Here is a 22,070-nt window from a genome sequence, read left to right on the forward strand (position 1 = left end):
TTTGTGTGGTTCTTCTCTCCACCCCCACCCCCTGTAGTACTCCTTCCTTCCCTCCAGCACTGCGATGATGGTCCCACTCGTCTGACTGCTGAACGGCCTCTGATCTCACAGTCCTGCAGGATAAAACATGCTGGAGAGTGGGAAAATCTCTTTTTTTTAACCACCTTCTTTTACAAGCATTGCAGGTCTCTCTACTGCTGCTTCTCCTGGGTGATTTTTACTGTACATCGCTTAGTGCAAAGCGTTGCTTTCCTTTCCGTCACATAGGTCCTGCTGAACAGTTCGCTGCTAAAGCCTGACTCGTGACTAGCTGGTTTTTAAGAAGACATGCCTGTCTCCAGGTGACTGAAAGCTGGTTTCCAGCTCTGAGAAGTCTTCATGTTTTTCTGTAGCTGGGCTTTAACGGAAGGAAACTGCAAGTATGCTGCAAGCAAGGGGCAGTATTTCTGTTTCGTAAAACCCCACGTGCGACTCGCAGCCCTCTTTGCCATTGAGAGCAACTGCTGCTTTTTTGAATTAATAGCATTATTTCTGGTCTGTAGGTAGGGAACTGAAAATAATCTGTGCAATTCAGCTGTATAGATAAAATTGTTAGGGCTATTCTAGCACAGTCAAAATAGGGCAGGTTAGAGAGGTGGGAGGAAGCATGTGTGCTGCATGTCAGGTAACAGCTAGGCAGCAGCCTGCTGCCTCAGCCCTGTCCCGGCAGCGTATTTTGATGCAGCAGTCCTTTTCCTGGTGAAAACTGTTCGCTTTCCTCCCGTTTGTTTTCACGTCAATTCACAGGTGCAGGAACCCAGTCTCTGCCCAGCACAGCAACTGTGATTTGTATGCAGGGAGCAGTAGTGACATATCTTTAGCCGTCACTTCTCCTTGATGCCTGCAAATGGGCTGCCGGAACTCCAGCTGCAGCTATTCGATAAGCTCAGGTTAAGCAGCAGCAGAAAAGTACAGAGCCAGAGACGTGGGCAGAGATACATACACCTACCCTGTGCCTTCTCTCACTACGTAAAGCAAAAATAACACGCAAGTGCAGCTAGCGAGCTACCTTCCTGTACAGGGCTGGGGTCGGAGGGCTGCTTAACTTTTCCCTGTTCCCTCTGTTTTCTCTGCTGTCCCCTTCACCTTGTAGCACGTGGCAGCTTGGGGCGGTGGCTGCCGGTTGTACCTCTCCCCTTCTAATAGCATCCTTATCGTAGAAACCGCTATGCCGGAGCCTCTTGTGTCTGTGGAGTAGTTTCCCTGTCAAAAGAGTACAAGCAACTGTAAAATCCTGGAATAAAATCCTAGAAGGCAGCTCAGCTCCCCAGCAACAGGGCATGAGAGAGGAGGGCTGCCACGGCCCCAGGGCCCACACAGCTCCTGGCCCAGTTCAGTCGCCTCCTGAATTAGTAGTGATGCATTAGAAAAATGGAGGGGGATGGGGGGAAAAGTAAGGTTCCACTATCAGACAAGGTGTTTTATCTTCTTGTATGCCAAAAAGTGGCTTCTTGGGTAGATGCCTTTAAAACTAACCCATCTGAGGGCTTTGGGGGTGGTTGGTTTGTTTGAATTAGGGAAGAATGAGCAATACCTCCTTTGCTTCTTCGCATAGTCTGAAGGGCTTAGAAAATGTAGTCCCAGCTGTTTGTTTTCACAGCAGCGTAAGCTGTCACAGCACCCTAAAGAAAACAAAAAAAACCAAAACACAACCACAAAACCTACCCACCAAACAAAAAAACCCCGACCTTGTCATTAAATTATCTTTTCCCAAAGTGATGAAACATGGGCACAGCTGCCTGGCAGCCCTGAACAGAAATGGCAGGACTCTCCAGGACAAGCTGGGTCCTATTTACAGTACAACTGATGAGTCAGCCTGCTAATTGCCGAGAGGCACAGAAGGTGCTGCAGGATGCTGCAGGTGACGTTTGCCCCTCTCCTATGAGCCATGGGGCAACCTGGTCACACCGGTGAGGAGGAGACGGAGGGGAGAATCAAGAACAAAACATCCATGAATGAGACAGTACTACTGCACTGGCTTCAGCCTGGCAGTGTGGCCGTGCCGGGCGCGCTCGTCTACCCCTTGGCAGGGCTGGTTCTGCCCGACAGCGTGTGCCAGGGCTGCGGATCTGCTGCAAGGCTGAAGCAGCAGCAAAACCTTAGGAACCCTCAGACCGCGATGAACTGAATTCATCCATTAATACGGAGCCTTCCCTCAGCAGTATGTAAGGCAGCAAGCACGCTGGAGAACAGCACTTTCATGGGGAGAAAATTTCGTGGGAAAATAAAGCACCTCCTGAGCATGCGAGATGCCCTGGCAAGAGCCAGCCCTTGCCTTCGGTGGGAGCCTGAGGAAGTTCGAGCAGTGTCACCAGTGGCTGAAGGGTGAGCCTTAGCCTGGCTGCTCGGAGGCCTTACAGCCCTGCTGAAGGGCAAAGCAAGCCATTCCCATCGCTGCTTTTCTTCTGAGGGGGAATCACCTTGAACGAGATGGGAGCATCCTCCTGCTGCAGGGCTGAAAGGAGACGTATGGAGCGTACAAGGGAGGGGATGGGAACCAAAAGCTGAAGGAAAGCAATTCCCAAAGTCTCCTGTCCCAAAGCAGGACATGGAGCAGCTGCAAGGCCAGCCCCACAGTCACTGAGTCGCTCTGTACCCCTGCTTACTCCTGACAGTAGCTAGTTTGAAGATGGTTCTGCAAAAGCATATTCTTCCTCTCCTCCCCACTCCACCCACTGCAACCCCCCAACAAACCCTGGCTGATAACTGATGTCTGCCCAACCCCCTGGAGCTGCCCCCGGGCACGGAGCGTCACGCAGGATGCCGAGCAGCAAGTTTTCAAGCTGTGCCACTTCACGCCTTTACTGATGGACATGGGATCGCTTCTGTGCCTCTGCTGGTGCTGGGTCACACCCACCCACCTGTCACCCACATCCCACCCTCCCGGCCAAAAGTCTCCCGCGAGCAGCACCTACCCCAGGCCTGCCAGCGCTTTCTACACCAACTGCCCTGCCAGCCCTCCATGGCCACCATGCAGGACGGGGCTGCAGGAGTCGAGGGCAGCCATGCAGGGATTGGAATTGATTTTATGCCAAATCCCATCGAGCTGAGCATTTACACATCACCCAGTCTGCAATACACTTGACAGGCAGCGCGTGACCAGCTGCACGGTACCACCTGCATCTGTCCCCTGCTGCCGGGGTTTCGTGGCTGCAGGCGGTGGCAGGGTGGTTCCCACACGACAGACACAGGGGCAGGCAGACACTGCCCGCCTCACCCTCAGCTTGCCCCCTAAACCACGATTTAAGGTCTGTTCCACCAAAGAGGTGCATGACTAGGGTGTGGAGGAGTCAGGATAAGCCTGTCACAAGCATTTACCCTTAGCAGTCATCAGGCAGCCAATCGAGTTGACATAATCCAAAACAAATCTCAAGGTGTTCCAGGATCGGTAGGCAGACTGGTTCAAGTAATGACCTGAAAAACACTCAAGAAATAAACTATTCCCTCCACGCGGAGAGCAGAGCCCTGCACCCCTCTGGCCTGGGAGCCACACGGCTGGTGGGATAAGGTGGGGCAGCGCTCGCCCAAGAGCTCATCGGGAGGCAGGTGGATGATGCGTTGGTCACGCGTGGCTACCTACAGCTGATGGGAAGGGAAGCAAACAGGGCTTTTCAGTCTCATCAGCGATGGTAGAGGAAGAACTAGCAGCTGGCACCTGCTCAGAAACACGACCAGGTCCGCAGCCCCGCAAACACGCGATGGTGGGAAGGTTTACTGCGTGAGGAGATGGCCAGCTCCCCATTGCAAGCCACGGAGTCTCAGGAGTACCACCTTTAACAGAGAGACCAAGCTGATGACAGCATACCTAGAGGCACAAGCTGCACACGAGGATCCTTCCAAGCCTATGAAGACCCCTGCCGACTCCCTCCCTGCACGATCCCCAGCAGAACACAGCCAGCCACAGCATTTGCTCTCCTTCATTGAGACTGGACCAACGGCAAAACCTCCAGCTGAAACCCAACTGCCCAGCCACAAAAAGGGCAGGTTCCCTCCCCATCCCACCGCGCAGCCTGTTGCAGAAGCCTTGGATGTACAAAGGCCTGGCCCCACCAGAGCTGGGGGCAAGGTACACCAAAAGCCTTTTCTCTCAAAGCACTGCTGGAGATTTCATCATGGCAGAAGGCGCCTGACCCTCTCCTCCTCCCCGTTTCTGCCAGGGTCACAGCAGCAGAGACCTCAAAGGTTTCCTTACCCACCTAGGCATGTTCCTCCCGATCACTGCCTCCTCACAGGTACGTCAGACACATTTTGAGGACAACACAGCTGAAGAAAGGACCTCCAGGGGGTAACGTTTATGTTCCGGGCTCCCACCCACCCCAGGCTCTGTGGCTTGACTTAAGCACTTCCATTCTGCCCAAACCCTGGTCAAGCCATTTAAACCTCCTATATCAAATGCCTCTGCAAGAACCAGGGGACTGACTCCTACAACACATTAAATCGACTTCCTGATGTAGATGGCAAGATCGCAAAGGCAGGGGGGGGATTAGCCCCGCACCCTGGCCCGGTGCTCCGGGGAAGGGGCAGGGCAGCGCCCCACACATCCCTAGGGCTCCCAGCCACCAGCACTGACATTTTGCAGTCCAACCACCACCTTGCCTTGTCAGTGAGGTTAGAGAACCAAAATCTCTGTTGGGTTAGAGAGGGCAGTAGCAGCACCCAGAGATTCAGACGCGGGCGTCCCAGCGGATAAAGCATCAGCGCACCGCAGGGAAGCTCACATTAGCTGCTGGTAGCTCCTGGGGCACCACTGCTGCCAAGTAAAATCCTGTTAGAAGATGCTGTTTTCCTTCACCTGTGGGACTGCACGCCTGGCCTGTCCTCTCTGCCTACTGTTGAGAAGTAGCTCTGCCCTTTCCAGCGGTGTGCCTGCGGCCCGTTTCATAGCTGGCTCAAAGTGCTGTGGAGTACAAACCTCTTGGTGGCATTAGCCCTGCCTTTCCTCCTCTGCACACAAGAGTTCTTTACCGGTAATATAAAGAATTTTAAACATACAATTCAGGAAAAGGCAACAAAGAGGGCTAGAGATACAGCAACGTCCAGTCTTACTTTAATAAAATGCATTTCAAAAGAAGTGCCGGCACAAGTTTTATGTGCAATAGAAGCCCCCGAGACTATAGAAAGATCTACTTCCGTTCCACTCACCCTCCAAACCAACTTTGCAAAGTGTGCAATGTACATTCCCAATCAACCTCACACTGTTGATATCGCCCTACCAAAAGTTACAGGGTTTTTCCCTTCTTCCTCTCCACTTCCTTTTTTTTTTTTTAAGCTAAGAGGGGGAAAACGGGGGAGGAGAAAAAAAGAAAACCTAACAGTTTGCAAAAGCGTGGCAATGAGAGGAAAGGCACGTAAACAGTTTGCAAGTAATTCATATGAATGCCCACACAGGTGCTGTGTTTTCAGAGCAGACCAAGCAGGTTTGCTAGCAGAGGAGCGCATGTGCTGTAGGAGGTGGTGTCAGCCACGAACACTAGCAAATAAACCAGCCAGACTTCAGGAAAACTTTACCAGAAGTTGAACTTCAATGTACAGCATAAGAATTCACTATAAAAGGTTTCTATTCAATATGTCCAGGAAAATGCCAACTGTCATAGATACATTTCATAATATAAAAGGACTTAACATCTATCTACTAACATGAGGTCTGTTGTAATTTCTATTGACAGAAAAAGAAAGGTTGGATTTGCTTTTAAAAACCTGTCGTGTATACACACCCATATTCAGTGACATATGCAGCTTTAAACCTCAAGTGCACACTAATTTAGAAAATATATACAGTTGTGGTGTGCAGATGGACCTAGTCATCATACATGAAGTGTACTTTTTTGTCAAGTGCCTGCCAGCCTGCACTGCACACACAGAAATACTTCACTTTGTCCCTTGTTATGATCCACAGTCAGGGGAAGCCTCAGTTACAATTCCACCCAGGTCAGGTCTGCAGGAATGAGCTTCCCAAAAGCCAGCTCTACTCCAGGTGACTCCACCAGTCAGAAACAGTGTTTAGAAACAGTGACGCTTCATGGTTTTTCTGTCAGAGACGCACGTTCGTAACAAAAGGGATACTCTTTTCTGCCAGTTCTGCAAATACAGCTTGCTGCCTAGGAGCAAGTCCTCACAAGCCACTTGCTTGTGCAATTGGAAAAAAAAAAAGTCTTCCGACTACCTCAGTGAGCTCTGTGCCCTGGCTGGAGCAACACAGGAGCCATGGGTGTACTGGCAGCGAGTAAGCGCTCGCCCGGTACCCAAAGAACCATGCCGGACTCCTAACCCTCAGCTATGCAGGGCTCTGCAGGTCCTTCAGCAGCAGAAGGTGATGGCATCTTCTTTTTGTCACTCATTACTGACATGGCTCTGAGCATGCACAAAGGGAGAAGGTCCCATCAGTCACGTCTCAGAGTAGCTTCACGTTTTTGCTAGACATAGACGGGTGAGAGAGCCCTGCAGGTGAAGGGGCTCTGTGTTTCTTTGAAGGTGTTGACTTGTGGTTGCTCAGTCGCCCACGAGCGTGAGACGGTGAATTGGGAAGCCTGGGGCCACTCACAGCAAAACGCACAAAGAACTAAGGGTTAACAAAAGCCAAACCATCTGCGCATCAGGTCAAGGAACTGCTCTTATGCACCAGTCCCACAAAGTTATTTATTTGCCTGACCTAGACAGGAGAGAAGTTTTTACATATCTGTCACCTGGAGATGACAGCTCTACTCAGTACCCTTTGTGGCAGCAGTAAGACCACGATGAAACCTATTTCTCAGGGACACAACTCCCGCCAGCATCTAAGGGAGCAAACCTTGAAGTGTGTTCCCATTCCCTCTTACTGTAATTATTTTTCAGTTTAGGGAAGAAAACTTACCTACGTATTTCTGTGTTTCTAACTGTTCTGTCCCGAGGCACAAGGTCTGAGGTTGTATCACTTCCCTCTCACTACCAACCTTCAGGTCATCAGCTGTGTCAGACAGTCTCGCTGCTGGCCAAACAAGGGGGGCCAGGGTGCCGCCCACACTGGCACAGTCCGGGTGCTGGCCAAGAAACACTCCAGTCCTGGTCCTTCACTTTTTGGAGGCATCGTTTAAAGCAATGACTCCCCTCTATCTAGGGCGCTTGGCAAGGCCCCTGCCACGACTCGACCAGCACTGGTGCTCCAGTCACAGCAACTTCTATCACAGCGTCTTTCTGTTCTGCATCAGAACCAAGCTGTACAAGAAAATCTTAAAAAGAAGATGGTGGTCACCATTTCTGGTAAAAGCATCGCGCTGCCTCTTCTACTTCTACCCTCTTTCTCTGTCATTCCCCTTAGATGAAGGCGATTGTGCTACAGGGTCTTAGGAGAGTGCACATCGCGCTGGGGCTACAGGAAGAACTGCTATCAGTAGCCTGCCACAATGCAATTAAACCCATGATGGAAATGAACAATAAATAAAGAGGAAGACATACAGGTTTTAAATATAGGTTTCCATTAAAAGCATTACAAAGACAACTTCTCTCATTTTGAGGACAAAGAAAAAATCCACTTCTACTAAAAAAAATAATATTTAAAAATCACCCCTTTGCAAGTAACTTTAATGAGGAAAGGTGCAGGGAAGGGAGGGAGAGAGGACTTGGAGAACTAGCAAGTGTTCAAAAGGGCAGATGCCCTCCATCTCGGTCATTTTGCAATGGCACCTTCTTCTCACACAGTCAGGTCAGAGAGCCAAAGAGTCCTCACGTGGAGGATTTCACCACCTGCTCGTAAGGGGGAGGTGGCGTGTTGCAGTAGGAAGGTGGGGGTGGGTAAACCGGGTTTCCTTGTGGGGAATTGGGCTGGACGTGGAAAGCCATAGCCATGGGATTCATCACAGGTCCACCTGGATCTGTGTAATACGGCACTCCGGGTTGTTGTGACCCTGAAAGGAAGGAGAGGAGAGAAAAGGCATCAACAACGGCAGCGACATAAGCTTGTGCTCTCCCAGCCTGTGCTTTGCACCCTGAGACAAGTTTTCTCAAAGTGTTCATCAGAGCAAAGACAAGGCGTCACCTTTCTCCCACTCCAGAGAAATCCCAGGCTTGCGGGACTTACATTCACTTCTTGGGATTTCACCAAAAAGTTTCAAATTCCCGTGCAATGACAATCATTTAGTGAAACACAGGACACCAGACCCCCGGACAGAAAAGCCGCCATGCTGGCGGAGAGGAGAGCTGTGGGGTCCCAGGTGGACAACGGGGCTCCCACTGCAGCCCCGACTTGTGTGTCACGTCTCACCAAAGGGCTTCACAGATTATTTTGTGGGTGCTGGATCTGCCTGTAAGCCAGAGCACATCTCAAACAGATAATTTCCCTTCTAGGCATGACAGAGCTAAGGAGTAAACACGTACGAACCAAAACCCCAAGCTGAAGCCCATTATGGCTAGCTAATGCAATGGGGCAGGATCGCTTCACACAGATTAAAATTAGGAAACGATGTTGGAGCCTGCAGGGACAAGGAAAGGAAACGTACAATCAAACACAAAATTCCTTGGCCGTGACACATGAGGACTAGCAGAGACTGCTGCCATGAGGAATAACAAAGGTGGCGTGCAACCCTCCTCAGATAGCACAGAGGGTGGTGGAAGACTATTTAATGCAATTCCAGCAATTTAAGTCACAGACTGCCTCTATCTCAAGATGTAAATTAGTTTTCCTCTCTTTTCCTATTTAAATAAAGCTGGACTGGGAAAAAAATATAATCTTGGCTGAGCAACAGGTTTTCTTTTGGTGTGAGTCTGTTTTTCCTGTAACGACACAGCCTCTAAGGGATTTTCCCCTCAGTCACTCCCTTCCGTGACTTAGGGACACTGGGACTCTATTGCCACAGAAGGAATACAGGCTTTTTGAAGCCTTAAGTGTCCTTTAGGACTTCAAGTGTTCAGGAAGGAGCTACATACTAAACCCCAAACCACGTCCTTACAATATTGAATCAGATGGTTGAGCCACAAGGCACAGGGATGCAAACTGTCCCAGAGCCTGGGGTGTCTGCCTAGGGAGCTTTGTTTGGGCACTTGGAGCAAAAAGGATGGGAAGCAGATCAGGAATGCAGCTATTTCCTTCTTAACACAATAAGTTTCAACACCCCATCACAGTAATTTTTCCTGTCTGAACCAAGAGGGCTGCTCTACAGTCTCTCCTCCTCCGATCCAGCAACCAGAAGCCCCCGTTCTGCTTCCATGTACAGCATCAGCACACAGCTGTGGGACAGCCAGGCTGAGAACAGGAGCCAAGTCCCACCTCTCCGAAGTCTGGGCTAATACTCTTTCTGTAGCCTTTTTCTTAAGCAATTTTGTTTTAAAGTTAAATTCTGCCCAGCTCTGCATTTCTGCTGTTTCCACCCGCACAGGGAAACGGGAGAGGTTGGAGGCAGCTCACTGCATCTCATTCTTTAGGAAAATTACGGTTTTCATCAAAAGTTGCAGGTATAATTATTGAATTGGGGGGAGGGGGCAAGCGTGGACACCAATCTTTTGCGATATTTTTTCAGTTCATAAAACCCAGCAGAAAACAACACCCGAATACCAGCTTCTTTGGGGGGATCAGCTCAGTAAGTACTTGTAAAGCATCTACAAAGGGACCCCAGCTTTTCTAGCACCTGAACTACCATTTTGGGGCTATGCATGCCAGGGATGAAGTGAAAGATACCACCAGGTCTGCAAACTGCTGCTTGCAGGTGAGGTGTTCAATCCATTTTCCCAGTCAGACCCACAGAAAAAGCACTCCCACTTCAGGCTGCTGCTGGGGTGGCAGATGATGCTGCCATTGTCTCTTCAGGGAAGGAGGGAGATGGGCAAGGAGCCACGTGTCAAGGGCTCCACCTCAACAGTGAGCTGGTTACTGCTACCAGATCTAGAAAAGGAGCTAGTGGGAAATAAGAACTTGGTTGACTACTAATTCCCATTGCTTTTGTTGTTGCATGTTCCCACAAGAGCAGAAAAAAAAAATAAAAATGGTGAGGTTAGCTCAGAGACCAAAGCTCTTCAGTAACAGCAGTAACGGCCTGGAAGCAGGTAGCATAAGCAGGTCATCAAAGGGCTTGTGCCTGTTTTATGTTTACCCACAACTTGTGTTCCATGAAGTGTCACGAAAAAGGAAAACCGTGCTCTAAAATTAAATCTGGTGTTTGCCAATCTAGCCAAAGACGCTCCCTGTTCGCATCATCTTGAGGTTATTTTTCAGGCTTAAAAATATTAGTTTAGTTTGGCTCGCCCCCAGCCCTCCGCTGTTGAAAAATAAATACTCTCTGTGGAAATGCTTATTCAGTCAAGCACAAAACCAGATGCAGAATGGAAGCCCTAAAAAAACCTCTTAAGGTTTAAACAAAAAGAGGGTGAATAAAATGTCAGTTTGTGTCTGTAACATCTTTTTATCCATTTAGACCTGTGAGAGAGAGAAGCACGTCCTATGACTACATGCTTTAGGACGCCAGAAAGGTTATTTCCAAAGCCTGCACAAGGCACGGGGGTGTGCAATAGCCAGCAGGACAGCGGGGAGAGCCCAAATGTTACGTCTCTGTGCAATGCTCATAGTGAGCACAGTGAGCTAGAAGGGGTTTAGGATGCTTTTCTAAGGAGGCTGTCTTGGTGCAGCCACAGTATTGCACAGAGATGTAATGGTTCAGAAGACAATTTTTGATAGAGTGTTTTGAGGCACCAAAATTTCAGAGCGATCCTCCTTCCCATTATAAAATACTGAGTAGTATTTCCACTTTCAAGCCAGTATGAAATAAAAAACAAACTGCCAATTCCCCAAAAAGTTATCAGAAAAGATAATTATCCTCTGGCTTCAGCTCTCTAATACAACGTGCAACAAGATGACAGCCCGGGAAGAAAAGTGTCAGCATACCAAGCTGCCTGCGCATGACTGTGTACTTCCAGTGGCACAAATTAGCACTGGCTTATGCAATCTGGACAGTGGTTAAAAATGATTCCGTTTGGCCTTGCTGAGGCAGGGAGAAAGCAAGCACCGCAGCCCACACTCAGATAAAATCTCAGCGCTGTAAAAGGTTTTCCAGCTAGAGATAGCTGGGGTCAAAATGCTCCCATATGGCACAAACATCTTCTGCTTACAAGTGAGTCTTATTTTGTAGAGCTCTCCCAACTGGGACTGTCTAACAGCCAGAGGGGAAGGAATAACAAACTTAGAGAGCAGTCCTGCCGGGGCAGACATCACCAGGTAGATCCTCCTGATGCTCACAGCTATCAGTGATCAGAGAGCCAGCAATCAGACTGACAAGGGGAGGACTGCTTTGCTGCAGAAAAACTAGCACAGCAGAGGGAGGGAAAATCAAAAAGGCCAGACTTACAAGATAGGCCCATCTTGGAAGAAAAATGCTAGGCTTTCCTTCACCTCTGCCCATCGTTATCATTAAAACTCTATATTTAAAACTCTGCCTTCACATCACTGTCCATTTTGGATGCCTACGGTTTTGTCTACACTGCAAAGTGAGAGCCTCCTAGCCTTCTCCCATGCATGGGCACACAGCTGTAAAGGTGTTAGGAGCCGCAACAGAAGGGAGCTGAAAGCCCTGTCATGCTGGGTTTCAAAAACACTTCTGTACACAGCAGCTGAATTACACTGTTTGAAAGGCAGGAGACCTCGCTCCTCGCGGGAGGTGGCCGCATGGTTTAGTGCAGTGCAATCCCTCATCCACATCCCAGTTTCTAAAAACGAGCCAAACAAAACCCCCAAACCCACCCCTTTTTAAATGCCTTGGCAAATGTAAGAAATCAGTGCGACTTGTTTAACGAGCAGTTTCTGACCTGATGCAGTGTTGACTGGTTGTCTGGTGTAAGACACATTAAAAGTAGGTTCTTCTACTAGTGGAGGAGGGTACATCCGCCTTCGGATAAAGAAACCAGCTCCACAACAGAACAGAACTCCCATCATCAAAAGGAACCTAGGCAAAGAGAAGAGGGAAGTCAAAACCCACCCACATCCAGGCAGCTCTCAAACCCAGAGCGTTTGTCGAGAGAAACAGGAGTATCATCTAGCAATCATCACCCTACAACTTTTACCAGGGTTTCTTAAATAGGTTGTCTCTTGAGAGCAGGTCTATGTCATCTGAGATAGCACTCGTGGGGCACTTTGGGTCTATTACAGATGACTTCAGCGATTAACACTATTGTCCGATGTTTTCTGCCACAAAAAATGCAAATTTGGAACTAAAACGCCCTCAGACTTTTGGAAAGTTCAGGTTCATACCTGACCGTTGCACTGGCATGCTGAACTGAAATTCCAGGTCAAACTGCATATCTTGGACACAAGCCTTGTACTTACAGCATCGAGGCCAGCCAGGAGGTTTGTGGGGGACAGAGAGGAAAACTATTCTGCAGCTGCCCTTAAAAGAAGATTCTTAGATGTTCTTAAATTACTCAAGACTGTAATTCTGTCTCCTGTGGGAAATACGGTAGCTGGCATTTAAGCTCAAGCCAGAAGACTGAAGCACTCAGCACTGAAGATGACAAGCTTTGCTTTGTGCTTCCTAGACAGGATACACATTCCCGAGGAAAAGGACATTATTCTGCTTCAGTTCTTCTCCCAGTTCCTTTTCCAAACTGACTAAGCTGTCCTCGCCATTCCCTTGGTGCTGTGGAAACAGGCACATGCAGCAAGGGCAGGTCAGATAATTTTTCTTCTTCAGACAGTGGCTTTCACCATATTTCCTTGATACCAGACATGCTGGTGGCTGGTGCAAGCTCCCGTAAACCCAAACGATTCTCCTGCCTCTAACGGCCACCTCATTTCAGGGCCTTTTACTGGAGAATGATGACAACAGTGCTCTTTTGGAAAGGATGGAAGTTGGCCAGAGGTAAGCCTACACACCACGCTCACCTCCCCAGGAGCACCGCCAGGTGCCCAAGAGGAGGAGCGTGACACTGCACAGCAGCGAGAGGTATTGCATGGAAAGGGTCAAATTCTGTTCTTGTTTCTGCAGTGGAAACGAGAGCAGAAGGAGGTCCTGTTTCCCTGAGCCAATATTAATACATTCTCCCTTTTGGCAGTGTTCCTGCCAAGGATTTGTTCTGAACAGAAAAACAGAGATTTACGACGTCACCCCAGGGATTGAGATGCAGAGCTCTTCAGTTATATCAGTAAGGATTGTACACCAAAATCCCACAGTCAGCTTTGGGAAATCTCTGTATTATAGCATATATCAGGCTTCTGTTTTTCAGTGTTTATTTGTTTCAATTTTGAAGGCTTTTTTTTTTTTTAAGCAGTCTTCCAATTCTACATGAAAACGCCTGAAATCAGGTTTTCTAGGAGAGCTTTTGCTTTCTCTCTACTGTAATGGGAAGGTTTTAGTCAGGTGCTTTCTTAAATTCCTCTCCAAAATGAATTTACCTTATTTTTTCATTACACATATAACAGTGATTAGTTTAAGCTTTATCCAGATTACTGAGCTGCTGGTTTCACAAGCTCAAATCTTTCTGCCTTCTTTTCCCTTGCTGTCATCTCCAGTGAAATCCTCAGAGTCACAAATGTACTTCTCTTCCTTTTTAATTGAAACCTCAATCAGCTGGCAAGAATATCTTAAACCATGCCTAAATGCACAATCCTTCTTATACAATCCTCTTTTAAAACTCGGTGCCCAACAAAATTGCACAAACTCTGCCGCTTGGTCATAGCTGGGACAGGCATAAGGAATCCAGCAATTTTGTATAAAAGTGGGACCGCTGCAGAAGGCCAGCAGGACACAGAGGCAGGAAAGGTCAATGTGACACAAGTGACCTCCTTTTTCAGTGTTTTCTTACTACATCAGGAGAATCTTACAAGAAAAAAAAAAGGAAGTCCTTGCATTTGTATGTACACACGTACATCACTGCGTACTTGTACCTGCTTTACTTTAAAATACTAGGGCTGGCAATACCCTCATTTAAGTCCTACAAACAAGACAAGAACAGGACAAACATAAAATTCCCAAATGTCCTGACCTACCAAAAATACCATAGTCGCTGGATAGAGAGAGCTCTTACACAGCATCTTGAACCACAGCAATCCTCATAGGAGCGACATCTGCAGAGAAACAAAGAGGAAAGGGCGTTAGGGGAGTGGGTGTCACTCAGACTGAAACGGCATCCCCAACCCTGATGGTGCTCCCATCCCTGCCCAGGGCGTCACTTACAACATCAGCTGGGGAGGCAAAGCCTCCCAGGGGTGTTCAGGGCCAGGCTGGATGGGGCTTTCAGCAACCTGACCTAGCGAAAGATGTCCCTGCCCACGGCTGGGGCTGGCCTAGATGTTCTTTAAAGGACCTTTCCAACCCAAACTGTTCTGTGGGTCTATGAATAAGAACAGATTACCCTTGGCCAGATAAACTTGTCAATCACACATACACATCTGTGACACAGCAATATCATTATTTAAGAAGTTTTTGCATGTTATTGGAACTGCCTTCCTATACACTTCTTTCAAAGCCAACTCAGAAAGACTGAATGTAGTTTATATAAAAGGACATGTTATAAAGAAAAGCAGTATTACTCTGTTTTCTTTCACAGTAAATGAACACTGCAGACCTCAAACATGAGCCATTTGAGGTTTTATTCACTGCAACAGACAATAATTGCAAGGTCAAAACTGCCAGATCACTCACTCTCTGCAAATCAGCAGCTTCCAAACAGAGAAACCACCAAGCGCAGAGAAAACTTCAAGCATACCATTATTTGCAAATTTAATGGCATTTTTTGCTTCTCAGAAGTTGCATTGGACTGCAACTGCCAACACCTCCCGTTATTTAATTAGGCTTTCCTCTAAAAACACCCCACTACATTTCAAATTCATATTTCATATGGCACAGAACCGTTTTAAAGGTGGTACAGCACCAATCACTGTAAGCACAAGGCACCACTTCATTACAAGTCAGCACATGCATTAATAGCAACCTCTGAACAATTTCTGTGGTAACTGCCGCTTCCCACCCTGATGAAACTTATTTAGCAGGAAAAAGGACAGAGGTAACACAGAAACTATGGTATGTGACAGAATCAGATGAAAACATGCAGATATCCACACACCAAAAGAAAAGAGGAGGTTACCACAACTGCATTGACCTTCTTAAGGGTGTTCACATCTGTATGCTTAATGCACATATTGAATTAAGCATCTGGGTTTGGAAATTTTACCCAACATGCATGACTGTGCTCCCGTATTTGTATGCAAACTAATAAAAACTTCAATTGGATAACTGTACAGACAATTACACATTTACACGCTCAATTAACAAGCCTTCACTCACAAAATACGTCGTCACAGAGGCTTCAGCCTTTAATTGGGGCCAGAGAAAGATGCTCTATGGATACATAATCCACTGTTTTGCAAGTAAAAACAGTTACACGCTTTTCTGATGACAAGTAGGCAGGATTTCAGCAAGCCGGAGGACCCGATATGATCAGCATGGCAAGGTCAATTAATATGCTCAGGCACCCAGTTTGAGACTCGAGCAGAGTTTAAGTTGCTCATACTAAAAGAGAAAATACCTGCTTTGCCGTCCCTGAAAGTGACTCATTTCCAACATCCTTCTTTAAAGGTTGCCAGGACCCTAAACAACTCATACTCAAAGCTACCAGACCTCACAAAACTACTGACAAGGCTCAGCAAGTTAGCATTAATTTCAGTTCCATCAGGACCAATAAATTAAGCATGCCTCTCCATGCTCCCCAAGTGGATCAACCCAGCAGGAGCTTTCAAGACAAACATTAAAGGCATGAACAGAACACCCTTATGAAATGGGGTGGCAGCCACAGCCTTCTGTTAAACCAGTGGTCACGGTAGCCCCTGTCCGGTCTTCAACATGCTTTTTGATTGGAGCACCTCACCCATATCGCTGGGCATTTGCCCCTTTTGCTGATGCTGCACAGTAAGGACTTTGCTGGGCCAGAAAAGCAGAAAGAAAACAAAGCCCATAAATCTAGAAGCCCTTCTTGAGGCAATTAAGGAAAAGAAAAAAGAAAAAGAAAAAGGATTTTAGGGATGTGAAGCAGCTTTATCTCTGCCTCCACATACCAGCTCTGTCAGCCAGACACCTACACCTGACCACAAGCAGGATGGGGAGCGGACGCACCAGGTTGGCCTCTGGCTCCAAAGTCATTGCCCAGATCTAGCCCCAAAAGCTTAACTTGCACTGAAAGTTAAAATAAAACAGAGAGCCCAGGGAGGCTGCACGTACGCCTCCCTCGTGTCCACCCTTGCCCTGCTTATTTTGCATCTGTTTTCTCCAGAGTCAGAAGAGATGGGAAAAGGCTATTTTAAAATATATAATTATGGTGTTTCAAACAACCAAAATTAAAACAGCATCGGCATGAGAAGCACAGTACTTGAATTTACTTTTTATTTTTAATTTCTAAATTGTCTGGGCTACAAGTCAGCATCATTTTTAAAGTCTGAGTGGCTGAGCTTTTCTTCCAGAAGAAGAGGGCTAAAGTATGGTTGTAAGCCAGAAAGGCTCAACTGCTCGATCTTCATGAAGCACCTGAGACCACTGAAGGGCAAACAAACAGGCCGCCAAAGAGTTCTGCCTCCTACGCAGATGATTGCAAACAATGATGCGAAGGAAGGAGTCGTCCCTCATCACGGCTGGATTCAGAGAAGCTCTGTTTTCTAAGAGCCAGCAAGCTTCCCGAGGGAAGTCATCCAAAGACAAGCTCTGCACTTGCTGGGTGGATCTGCGAAGCTAAACCAGTATCACACCCAGAGGAAAATCCTTTGGGATCTGACACTAGTAACCTTCTCGCTTTTTACCCATAAAACCAATCAGGCACTTCATTTTAGGTGCCTGCGAGTATGGACACAGGCACCCGTATGTAGGAGCCTGGAATCAAGGCTGATGCCAGGGCAACAACCTGCTCTTTGCATTCCCCACCACTGGATAACAGCACCAAAAAAGACTGGAAGAACAAGCAGCCCATCTGCGATCCTGCTGTAGGGGTACTGCAGGAGCTTTGCTGATCTCTTCTCAATTCAATGCACCATAAGAAAAACAACACAACTTCTGACAACATCAAACCCGATTACAAGAAAATTAACTTACTTACAGGAGCCGTATTTATTATTAGGTGAAAGACAACAGTAAAATCAGCTTATTAACGGAGAAACATAGAAGCTTAAGTATAAGCCTTTGATGTACTATCTCTTACAGCCTGACAGCAAATCCCAGCAGAATTAAGACCCTGGTTCGTTAAAAAAAACCACAATTACACACACAATTTGTATGCATACTCTTTAAGTCACGCTCACGCTTTAGCTCTGCATTATGGAGGACTGCTGGTGCCCAATGCCAGCTGAAGAAGACTGAGCCTCACTATCAATCTGAACTGGACCAAAGCCATCTCCTACAGAAGACTCTTCTAAAGCCAGTTTTCCTCTTTCACACATCGGTGATGATCCCAAGAACTTCATTTCCCTAGGGCAATGCTTCTTTCATTGATCAAAATTTAACCCGTTACAGCGGATAACAGATGATCCGTTAGTTGCTTTGCTAATCTGCAACCTCACCAAGCATATGGTCTCTCTTTGAAAACTGTCTGCAACATGAAAAGATGTACCTCCGAAATCATACATCATTCATAATTCAGCAGAGTGGAATTAATGTGTCTGCCTGTCCAACGACTCGCACTGCTAGTGCATCAAGGAACTGCTGCGTCAGAGACAAAGTTACCCTGCCTGTCAGATCACAGCACCAAGCTTTTCGTATGGGTTCCCACTTAAATCGTGACTCTGAACTTCTTCCCTTAATGGACAGGCAAAGCACAAAGTTTCACGTGAGGGTATACGGTATGACCCAAGCCCCACAAACAAACCCCGTTTTTTGTGCTCAATGAAACGGTCCAGAAGCTCTTCTCCATTTACACCATCTACACAGCTGAACAAGTCCCTTCTTACCAGAGCTGGCACAGCAAAGAACTGCATCTAAAAATAATTCCCTGATTGGCGCTTGCTGAGAAGCGGAGATGTTAAAGAGTTAAAGCAAGGATTACAGTCTTCAGTAGACTGTGTGGCCATAGTGGTCCGAGTGTTCCCTGTCCTCACTCAATGTGGGTATTCCCCATCAACACCATCCCTTTGAAATGCAGGCTGTAGCATTCCTAGGCTTCCTCTCCAGACTGATGCATCATATGTGCCAAAATCTGATTTAGTATTTCAGATATTTGATTAGCAATGGTTTTTGGAAGAGTAAAATGCAATGTAAATTGTTAATCCACGTGTAGTGGCAGAAATCCTACTGTAGACGCAGAAGCAAGAGGATGGGAGAGTGAAAGAACCACAAAACACCCACAACCACCAGGTAACAGTAAACTGCATGATTTCTAACCAGTGTCCTGAAGACAAGCCTGACTTAATTCCGAAAAAAGGTTGCATGCCAGTCATAGGTGATTGCTACGTGTCTGTGTAAGATCTATGAAGCAAACTGGGATTCACTGGAATACAAGAAGCACTGGCAGTGTCTGAAGGGGAGGGACACCAAAGGGAGACAGAAGTTTAGATCAAGGAGGATATTGCAGTAGACCCAAACTAAGAACAGAAAAGCAAGATAGTGGGGGGAATGACTAGTAGCATCAGATTAAGTTATGGAAGCCCCAGCTGTGGTCCTAATACTGGCATGGGCAAAAAACCAGAAGGAGAACCATAAGTGCTCATAAGAACTGGAAGGGATGGACTGGTGAGACTGGGTCACCTCCAGGCAGACTCAGTGCTGAGCACTCAAAGCCAGAAGGCTGAGATTTGCTACCATTGAACAGATGAAGGCAGACAGCTGAAGTGTGCATACATATTCACTTGTTCTAGGACAAAAAAGTTTTGGTTTGTTTGGTTGTTTTTTTTTTAAAAAAAGTATTTAATCCACCTGGAAGTCAACTGCCAGGATACAGTGGTGCGGAACAGATTAAAATAAAATGAGCCATGAAACAAAAACAAAGTAGGCAACCGCCACAAATTGACTAGCAGAAAGAATTCTGAAGAAGCTCAGAGTCTTGGCTGTGCTATGTACAAGGTGTAAAGCCACTGGGCTCAACCCGACTGCACTGCCACAAGACTCAGAATTAGACCTGAAGGGTGAGCAATGAGGAACAGGATCAATAGAAGGCGTAAAACATAAATGAAAAGAGAGGGAGTTATTTTTCTACTGGGTTTGTTTCACCATTGATCAATCCATTTCAGACCATTCTGTATGTGCATTTCCATCTTTCAATAAAAAGCAGGTTTCAAAGCAAAGCCGCTGCCTGTACCGCTACGTAAGGAAAGACCCAGGTTATCGACTGCATGCATGGGGAAGACCACCAGGCATGTGGAGGAACTTAATGCTGCAAGCATGGGGGTGATGTCATCCCAAGGAATCCATTTCGCTACAGCAGCCCACTGAACATGGAAACTGAAACACAGGGTCCAACTCTGCACTCAGGAGTCCCACCTAAGTAGCTATTTCTGAGTCCCAGAGGGGTTTCATCTCTCTCCAGAATGACGCGGTAACACAAAGGCCACATCCCTCCGCTGGCACCCACTCAACTGCTTGAGGAGCAGTAACACGGGCAAGGTCTTTGGCTGGTGGAGCAGTGCGACGGGCAACTTCTGCTTCCCAGCCCTGGTCTCAGTGCTGGTCGTGTCTCCTTGGCCGGCTGTGTACACAGCCTGATTTTCAGCCGGGACACAGTTCCACCACAGTTACTTGCAGCCACAGGTTTGCAGCACCCAAAAGCATTTCTCTTTCTTTTCTCATACATAGCAAAGGCAGTCTCTTAGCACATGGCACAAACAGTGCCTTGTAAAACTCAGGTCTGATTTTGGCAAATATATAACTAATATATATAACAAATATGTAAGTATATATATGTAACTGCTTCACAGATGAATGCAGTCATGACCTCAGTGGCACATCTGTACTTGAGAGTAAAAACCCATCGCTGGTACCCAGGAGAGCACTGGAGACAGAGTTACCCGGGCACTTGATAAATCACCCAGCCCTTAACTACGTACAAAAACGTAAGGCAAAAAAGAGGAAAAGGGCTCTGTCAGGTCATTTTTTTTTTCTCCAGAGTAGAAATAACAGAGACAGAAACAATATTTGCTCAGATTAGATTTCTGTCTGCTTTGACAGAACTAAAATCTCCCACAACGAGACAAGATGCTTGGCTCCTATCCTCCACACAGACATGAAAAACAAGAGCAGGCAGCAACTGAAAAAGGGATTATTTCTCAATTATTCTTTAGCTGAAGAGCCTATAACCACTGTCTCTGCACAGAAGCTCCACAGAATATGGTAAATCCTCCCCCACTTCTTGTAGAATGAGAAGGATTTGCTCAGTTGCTCCTATTTTCTCAATTATTTAGCTGAATAATTGAGAAATATTCATTGAGAAAATTGAATAATTGTCCAGTTGCTCCTAGTTTCTCAATTATTCTCTAGTTGAGGAGCCTATAACCACTGTCTCTGTGCAAAAGCTTCGCAGAATGTGATAAACTCTCCCCCACTTCTGATGGGCTGAGAAGTATTTGCTCAGTTGCTCCTACCAAACTGACCCTTCTACAAGCCTTTTACTACGCAACAGCTTGCCATAACCCCAGCCCTCTGTTCCCAGAGCCCAGGAGGAAAGCCGCACCACAGAGGGACCCTCCTTGTTGACTGTCACGGCAGCATCTCTCACCATGTGTGAGACTTTCTGACCAGCGCACGTGTGCTGGCCAGAAAGTCATCCAGAAATTTTCTCTGCTCCCTCTATGGCAAAACCCAGCAAGAATTGCTGTGGTTTGTATTCGGTACCTTAAATAGCCATTTTTCAGCATCAGCTGCAGGCCTTTCTTTCGCAGAATGAAGCAGAGAGAACCAGCATAGCTTAAGGTAAACAATGGATAACCTGTACAGCAAGTTTTAATTTTCTGGAGGTAGAATTGTAAATGTCTAATACCAACAGGAACGAGGACTCCTAGTTAATCATCAGGCCCCTTATTACACGGATAATTAGTTCTTCATACCTCAAGCTGCTCCCAGTGGGTGAGCAGCCCTATTACATCTAATCGCAGCTCTGGGAGATGATAAGCAGCCTGCTGGCAGGGGGCGATGGGTGTCTACTTCAATTTAAAATACTAATGCATAGTAAAACTTTTTCTTTTCCTTCACCAAGGAAATGATCAAATGCCAAGAAGAACTAATGGCCAACAGTAGGTGCCACCAAGTCTTTCAAAATTTTAATCCAGGGTCTCTCTATCCAGAAAGGGTTAGAAGCTTCAAGATGATTTCGGGGTCAAGCGCTCCTTGATGCTGTCCACCGGGGCTCAAACCAGGTATGAGCCTTCCTCTCCCACCGACAGGAAGCCAGAAATGGATTCTCAGCCCTGCACTGGGATTCTTGCCTGGGACATGGAAAAGTTAATGCTTGGATGTGTATTTCAAGTTAAACAGCCTCAACTGGAAAAACTGAGGCTCACTCATGATAAGACACAACCGTGGTTATTGCATACTCTGGAAATGAAAGGCGGGGTGGGACTGGGTTCCCTCCTCTACCTCTGCCAGCGGAGTTTGGTTTCAGGGCAGCACTCCGCCAGACGCCAGGGACTGCCCTCTCCTCCTCACTTTCCTCAGAATAAGCTGCCTACACCTGGTCAGCCTCCAACTCCAAAACTGGTCAGAGCTTCGAATCTCAGATTAGGTCAGTCACCTGCTTGATTGCCTGTGCAGGCTGAGATATTAAATCTCTCTCCCCTCTTCAGGACTCACTCATGGCGAGTTAATTTGGTAGCCTAATTCTCCCCAGGTTGCGCACCGGACAACCGATCTGTCGAAGCAAACCCAAGCACATGGCAAGGCATCGAGTTGCTGGGTGATTACAGCAGCCAGGACTACAACCTCAACAGATCCATCAACACCAAGGGAAGCTAGTTCCTTATTTGAAGCAAGGCATGTACCACCTTAAGGGCACGAACCACCGAAGCTAGTTGCGATGCTTTGTACCATTACTGTTTAAGGCCACGCAGGACTGAGCAATGGTGGTGGGGTTTTGTTGCCTTTATATGCAGATGATCTGCTAATTACTGCTGTCTTCCT

General features: G+C 47.1%; 1 protein-coding gene across 1 annotated transcript in view; it reads right to left on the reverse strand.

Moving 5' to 3' along the window:
• Positions 1-7,467: 7,467 nt before the first annotated feature.
• The window catches only part of VOPP1 (VOPP1 WW domain binding protein), a 65,218-nt gene continuing 50,615 nt past the window's right edge, over positions 7,468-22,070 (reverse strand). The window contains exons 3-5 of the mRNA XM_055804237.1: positions 13,979-14,056; positions 11,803-11,939; positions 7,468-7,919 (exon numbers count right to left, since the gene is read on the reverse strand). Coding sequence (XP_055660212.1) covers positions 7,738-7,919; positions 11,803-11,939; positions 13,979-14,056 — 397 coding nt within the window. The 3' untranslated portion in view covers positions 7,468-7,737. The remainder of the gene's footprint in view (positions 7,920-11,802; positions 11,940-13,978; positions 14,057-22,070) is intronic.

This window comes from Falco peregrinus, chromosome 5 (assembly GCF_023634155.1).
Source record: "Falco peregrinus isolate bFalPer1 chromosome 5, bFalPer1.pri, whole genome shotgun sequence".
In the NCBI taxonomy this organism is placed as follows: domain Eukaryota; kingdom Metazoa; phylum Chordata; class Aves; order Falconiformes; family Falconidae; genus Falco; species Falco peregrinus.